Source organism: Odocoileus virginianus, chromosome 22 (genome assembly GCF_023699985.2).
Source record: "Odocoileus virginianus isolate 20LAN1187 ecotype Illinois chromosome 22, Ovbor_1.2, whole genome shotgun sequence".
NCBI lineage: Eukaryota > Metazoa > Chordata > Mammalia > Artiodactyla > Cervidae > Odocoileus > Odocoileus virginianus.
This window is the reverse complement of record NC_069695.1, coordinates 4,401,852-4,409,204: the sequence shown is the minus strand read 5'-3', so window position 1 is coordinate 4,409,204 and position 7,353 is coordinate 4,401,852. Positions and strand designations below refer to the sequence as shown.

Below are 7,353 nucleotides of genomic sequence, written 5' to 3'. Positions count from 1 at the left end.
TTGTAAAACTTCCTGTAGTGAAACATGTTAACAGTTACCTATAAACATTCATTTTTCACTGTTTACAATTTGAATAATTATGAAATGTTTGTATTATGCAATCAACTGAGTAATAGAAAATTCACATAAACAATATAAATCTGATGTCCAATCCTTTACAAATATGAAGTTATTTTCACTGGACTTTCAAATTGAAAAGTATAAGATGAGGTCAGCAATACTTAAGGTGAGGCACTTTTAACAATTACCCGAAGAGGTTTTGTTAAATGTACAAAATGTAAAACAAAACTTCTGATATTAATCTCACCCTTAATTCCAGACGTGATTAATCTGAGATGGTCTCTATTAAGGAGTGTTTTATAAACTTTTATTTATTTTACTTCTTGCCCTTCTGTTTCCATTTGATCCAAGGCAACATAATCAGGAAATACATGAACTATGTAGACATCACCACAGACCAGCTAATGTGCTTCCATACAAAGAAAACTAAACATTACTTAGTGACTCTAGGGTTTCAGAAAGTGATTACCACAAAAACTTGGACACGATTTTTTTTTTTTTTTCAGAAACATGTATAAATACATTGGTGTCTCAAAGGCAAATCAGTATCTTGATCACAGTCCTAGACAAACAGGCCCTCAAATTTACTATTAACTGAATCAAAATTAAGTCTTATATACTCTTCAAACACTGACATTTTTAAAATACTCAGAGAAATTTAAAAATCAAATTTTAGCTTTAAAAATAGAAAAATTTTAAGATTAAATTTATTAATCCTTTCTAGATTACAGTTTAAGATTTTTAAGTCATAAGGAATAGATGGTCTTGCCAGCCTTTTGTGAAAGACCTTTTAAACATACACATGTGGCCAATTCATTTTCAACGTTAAACAAGTTCTCTGTATATTTACACTGCATCATTTGGTAGTTAAAGTAATAAATACTTCATTAAAAGATATCAATTCCTCCTGCTTCATGAATTCACAGTACTTTATTTTTTCCTACTGTTGGATTCAACATATATTTTCAGCATACCTTTCAACATATGTTGATAAAGATGACTCAAATTTTAAGTTTATCCAAAAGGGTATCAAATCTGTGGTCCCACTAACAGTCTGAGGTGGGAACAGCTAAGTCTCATTAAACTTATTTATTTCTGGTGGTTTATAATTCGGGTGTTTTCTATAGCCCAGATGCCCAACTGCTATTTAACAAACCTGAGTCTGAACATAGTTAGCTCTTCCAAGTCCACTTGTCAAAATCACTTGCTGTGTGTGCACATGAACACACATACACTCCTTAGATCCTAAAACAGTTCTGCTCCTCTAAAGAGAGAAACAGGCTTTTGATCAATACGCTATCAGACACTGAAGTCTCTGCTAAAATCAGAAGGTGTCCAATTTTCACATAAATGGAAAGAGAAAATACTTATTTAGAACAACAAAAATTGAGCTTGGCAAAAGTAGTTACTTTTATTTACAATTGCATGTATTAAGGTTACAATAGAAACACTAGTGATACCATCTGAACAAAAGCAATGATTTATTGGTAATGGCAATGAATGAAATATTGAAAGTCTCTGGCGAGAATCAAGCAATTATCCAGGAGCTGTAGATCTGATTGCAATACGGTCTTCCAGTGTCTTTTGTACCTTTAGTGGCTTTCTCCTTTTTTGCCAACTACCTAGGAAGAACAAAAATAACTTTATATATACCTCTTCTTGATCTAGAAATGTGAGTTATTTTCAAAATACTAATGTTATCATTTTTAAAACCTATATTAATTTTTATATTTGCATTTCTTTGGCATGCAGTGTATCTTCATTGTTGAAGCAAACTGTGACCCTCCCTCCCTTCCCAGCCTCTAGAAATTAAAACTAAAATACATGCAGGCTATTTTTGGTATTTCACACTGTTTTAAGAAAAAGTAATGCAAAACTTTTCAAAACAACGTTGACAGTTTAGAGAAGTTAATAAAAAGATGATGCTACATAAGTGAAATATATTTGGCATACTATTTTTAGGCAATTAGATATCAAATGTTGATCACAAAATAATGTAGAATTAAGAGTATGCTAAACTTATGTCTTCATGCCCAAGATGACAGGTTTCTAGACTTTTCTATCAATATGTAGACATGCAATGAAAACAGATTAAAAATTACTAATTTTGCCTAGTTTCTATTTTTTTAAAATCCTGGTTCCTAAAATATACTACTAAAATATAAAGAATAAATCTAGGTTCAGTCAATGATTAGAAAAATTTTCCATGGGAAGGTTTAAAAAATGTCCTAGGTTGCTATCAATGTGGCAGCATAAAACTGTAAGGAATAAATCTGATTTCTATAACAACAGTTCTAGAAAACAAAGCCTCTATGGGAAGGTTCTAAAACTACATTCTAATCAAACAATTTACTTTAAATCTAAAGTTCATAATAATGTATTCTCATGGTAGAAATGTCTCTAAGGAAATCTACTTGCAAGTCACTGACATATATTTACATATAACAAAATTTTTATGTACATTTATAAATATAATTTTCATATTTTAAATTGACTCTTGTCCAAAAGGCAGTGTCTGAATCAAGCAAAATTCACAAAGATCTTCAGTACAAATCTGGTCTAAAACAGAACTTGGCTGGGTCAATGTCATTCATGGGAAAAGATGATTAAAAACCCATTCTACTGAATTCCTAATCACATACTGCAAGAAATGCTGTTTTCCCTATCTTGAGGAAAAACACTTTTATTGCTTTAAAACAACTCCTCTTTAATCCAAGGAAACCACGTGTTACAAAGTCCAAAAAGCCAAAAAAGATACAAAGACAGTCTCATAAAAGAGCACGTGGATGAAAGTAAGCAGTTCAGATTCTGAGAGCCGGGGGTGGGGGTGTCTTTCCTGAGAAAGCGGGGAGGGGGTGCTATTTGTACCACAAATGAACTGAAGCAGATAAGCAGGAGAGCACTGGTGATCACTGTGTCACTTGGGAACACACAAACACAGAGCTATTAGATTAAGCAAAAGAAAACAAAAAGAATTAATATTAAAAATTAACATTTTAGCAGATGTGATACAATAGAAGACACGAATCTGCATACTGTTTCACAGGCTGATAACTCTCAACTTGCCAATGTGTATTCTCTGGAAAAAAGAAGAAATTCAGCATTCCAGTATGGAGCTTCTCATCCCAACAGTAAAGCTCTTTTATTCATTTTTAAGTCTTTATATTACACCTCCGACAAACAAAAATTTTGGTACATCAAAACTAGGTGTCAAAGATATTTATTCAGTAAAGAGTCCATTGATCTTCTACGTTAATATTTTAACCCAGCCTAACTTTCAGTCCATAAGTCTTTCAACTGGCCTTGAACTCACTTGTGTTGGCAAAGCAGAGGACAAGCCCACAATTAATCAGCAAAAAGATTCTAGGGCTACAGTTCCAATGAGAAAACCTATACCTCTCAATTTCAGCCTAATCAATATATTACACTAGCTCTAATATAAAAGAACTTGGTGAAACTGCTCATATTTGATTTCCAAAATTCTATTGTTCCTAAAAAATAAAAACTTTAGATTGAATTGAAACATTATCCAACTATTTAAATCTAAAAATATTCATGACAATGTAAGTTTAACTGCAATATTCTTTCTCAAAATGTAGTACAAAATTAAATGAGACAAGAGAAAGTAAAAAAAAAAAGTTGGGTGAGCAATCTGGTATGGTAATGAAACTAAAGCACCTAGTTGCAAGATCAGAATAAAAACTGAAACAAAATAAAAGGCCAACTGAGAAACATTGACTAGAATGAGATTTGAAGACAGAGATGGTTGAGGCAATCTAGGTAACAAGAGGGTTGATCCAGATGACAGAAGCTGTAGAGATCTTGCCCAGCAATGGCGAGAACGTGAGAAGGGTGAGAGCAGACAGGTGCTAGATGAGCAGAGAAGCAAGGAGGGAAGTAGAGTGAGATAAGGTCAATCTCTATATTACTTCATTTTTAAAAATCTTCTGTTTTTAGTTCATTTGAGTTGGATTAAAAAAGCTGAAAAATAAACAGACAAAAATGTTACAAAAATAGCTGATACGGTGAATGGCCAGTTAAGAAAAGTCTATTTTTATTACCGTGATAGAAAATCTGCTTTGCTTTTCACATGCACCTCATTCCCTAAGAAGCAGAAGCCCCTTCACTTTTGCTCAGTTTTGAACACTTATATTACTTTTGTATTAAAATAAAGCAAACCATGTGAAAAGCATATTTTTGCAAAGAAAACATCTACTTTCAATTAAAATGGCAAGCTTTTTTCATGCTACAACATAAAGAACACATTTACTACAACAGATAGCCTAAGTATATTATAATCTGGGCACAATGCCTCTTACGAGCCAAAAACAGAAAAATGGAAGGTACGTCCTAGTCTCCCAAATCTGACAAGTATGACCTTCTAAAACTGTAAGAGTATGCGAGGTGGTCTAAGACTTCCATCCACAACCAAGATTCAACAGCACTACCCTAGCTTCTGTCATCTTAGTAACATAAGGAGAAGATCAATGACATTCTGAGAACGAAAATTAACTAGGAACAACTCATGCAACATAAAAATAGAAACTGAAAATGCTACATAATTCTATTTTATCATTCATTAAAGTCATTTTATACAATTCTCTTCACTACACAAAGAGGTGCTGGAACTTTCCTCTGTGCTGATAAAACACATGCCAAATCTATACTGAAATTTTAAATTCTCATTACTGTCTGCAATGCCTTTAAAAGTCAAATTGACTAAATAAGTAAAGAGAAAATGCCACACTTGACTTCTCCTTGAATGAAGGACTTGGACCATCTCACTTCCATGCCCAGGGTTCCTGTTTTCCATTCTACCTAGAGTGCCTACTGTTGCCTTGAACTAAGCTTTGATTCATATTGGTTAGCATTCCAAACGTTAGGGTATTACCCTTTAACAATATAAACTTGTTACTATCAGAGATTATGACTACACATAACACAGTACCACAGGGACCACAAGAATCAGAGCACAAATCTATTATTTCCTTCACTAGAATCCAAACTCACTGATGGCTTTTAATAAGTGACTCTCAATAAGGCCAATTTCAGTTAAACATAAACTAGCTTTTTAACTGCAGCTTTCCTAAAGTTGCTGGCTTAGCACAGTATGAAAACTACTAAAATATTCGTTTACTTTTCAGAAATAACACTACAGGACAATGAAGGACACAAGCAGAGCAATCTCATTCAGAAACTACTGGAAGAATATGTAACATTAATATACATAAGAAAACCATTCAAACAATTAAAATTTATCAGACATTATAAAAGCAAAGGATTAAGAAGTCCAGAACACCAAGAAGGAAATCCATTACAATGTTAACGTAATTCTTGCAGCAGTTCTGTGTGATCCAAGCTGGGTGACCTTAAAACCCATTCAGGGAGTTTCCCAAGGTCAAAAGTGCTTTCATAATAATGCTAAATAAATTGTTATTTGCCTCTTTAACTCTCATTGTCTCACAATGGACAATGAAGTTTTCCAGAGGCTACATGACTTATGATAGCAAAACTGATCGAATGCAGAAGCAAATATGAGAATGAGAGGATTCTACTAAGCTAACTGCATACAATTTGTCAAAATGTAAAACAATGTTCTTCTTCTTACAAAACTTGGTTTTTGTTTTGGAAACTAAGTATTTTAATTTAAAAAATCACCTGTGCTAACACAATAATTTTATTATTTGTTAAGTAAATAAATATTGTTTAAATTTCCCAGTTTTAGCTTCTGAGATGGTAAGTATTAGATAAATACTGGCCCACAACAATCTTTACCAGTGTAAAGGTGCCCTGGGACCATGAAGTTTTGAGAACTACTATTCTACAGTGCTTTTCAATAAGGTTAAAAAAAAAAAGTACCTAGTTAAACATATAGTACTATAGAATAAACACAAATACTCTCAAAGAAGAAAAGAAAAACACCCCTACTATCCTAAAGACAGTCAAAAAAGGTAGTCTGGTGGTCAAAAAAGAGACAGAACAGGCTAGAAGAGATGTGAACTCTTGCTTAGTTGCTACATCGTGTCAGACTCTCTTGTGACCCCATGGAAGGTAGCCACCAGGCTCCTCTGTCCATGGGATTTCTCAGGCAAGAATACTGGAGTGGGTTGCCATTTCCTTCTCCAGAGGATCTTCCTGAACCGGGGATGGAACCCACATCTCTCGCACTGGCAGGTAGATTCTCTCCCACTGAGCCACCAGGCTAGGGACAGGAGAGGGGATGTTAAAAGCAAAGAGGTGGAGGCATCCTGAGATGGGCAACTATTAATGCACACTAGAAAAACTGTAACTGGACGGCAGGCTGGTAAGAAGATAAGTAAGATGAGGGGTTACCTGGAGGAAACATGGAAATCAAGAAGCATAAGCTGAGGTGAGAAGCAGGAAACCAGAGTCGAGTTAACAGTATGAGGAAATAATGGGATTCAGAGTAAGAGATCTTAGCAAAGAACTGCGCTAGAAGCAAACTATGCAAGGCACAGTTAAAGCCAAACCCAACGGCATCTGACTCAAACAAGCAAAGGAGCAAAGCAGGCAGCCAAAACGTCTTTGTTGCTCACACGGTTTCCCAGTGCAGCACATTTCATATCGTAAAAACGTAGATGTTTAATCTCTGCTTCTTCTGACCTGTCATTATGCATATGTCAAACATCCCACATGACAGATCTAAGAACAAAACTGTTCCTACAGCTCCCAAAAGTTAACTATGCTGTGAGACAGGAAGACAGCAGTTGGAAAATGACGTTAAAATATCTATTGTCAGCGTCCAGTTTTATAAGTTCATCCACTGTTACAAAATTTTATTTTCCTGCAATTGAATTAAAATTAAACGTCATCAAGAAGAATGAGTTTTCTGGGTGTTCCATGGCTTCCATTCCCCAAACAGGGGTCTAAACTGGTAAACCAAGTCTGGCGGCCCTGGGCAAACACCTCCTCTCTTAACAATCACCCCAAGTTCTAGAGCGCCTGCCAGACGCAGCCATGGGGAATACTGCAGCATCTCCATCTTCTGTGCTGCCGCACACTCCACCTGTGCACGGCAGCTGGTTCTGTACTGACCAAGCTCCTGATGGCACGTCTATGCTCCATGGCTGTATATTTTAAGAGTCATGCTCAGGAACTGTTACCAGTTAGAAGTAGTTCTAAGAATCAAACAATGTTCTTATTTCTAAAGGTCCCATGGTAACCTAAATTCTTATGCAAACCTTAGGAGTATGTCCTCAAAAACAAAAACCAAACCAAAAAAGCCACTGAACACATATGCCTGTTCACTGAAGGGTTATTTGCTGAAATGTG

General features: G+C 35.0%; 1 protein-coding gene across 3 annotated transcripts in view; it reads right to left on the bottom strand.

Moving 5' to 3' along the window:
- Nucleotides 1-1,446: 1,446 nt before the first annotated feature.
- TXNL1 (thioredoxin like 1) overlaps nucleotides 1,447-7,353 on the bottom strand; it is a 30,264-nt gene continuing 24,357 nt past the window's right edge. For 2 of the 3 annotated variants that reach the window (XM_070452480.1, XM_070452482.1), the window contains exons 8-9: nucleotides 3,097-3,139; nucleotides 1,447-1,682 (exon numbers count right to left, since the gene is read on the bottom strand). In XM_070452480.1, the coding sequence (XP_070308581.1) occupies nucleotides 3,101-3,139 (39 nt within the window). In that variant the 3' untranslated portion in view covers nucleotides 1,447-1,682; nucleotides 3,097-3,100. The remainder of the gene's footprint in view (nucleotides 1,683-3,096; nucleotides 3,140-7,353) is intronic. The other variant, XM_070452481.1, reaches the window with a different exon arrangement.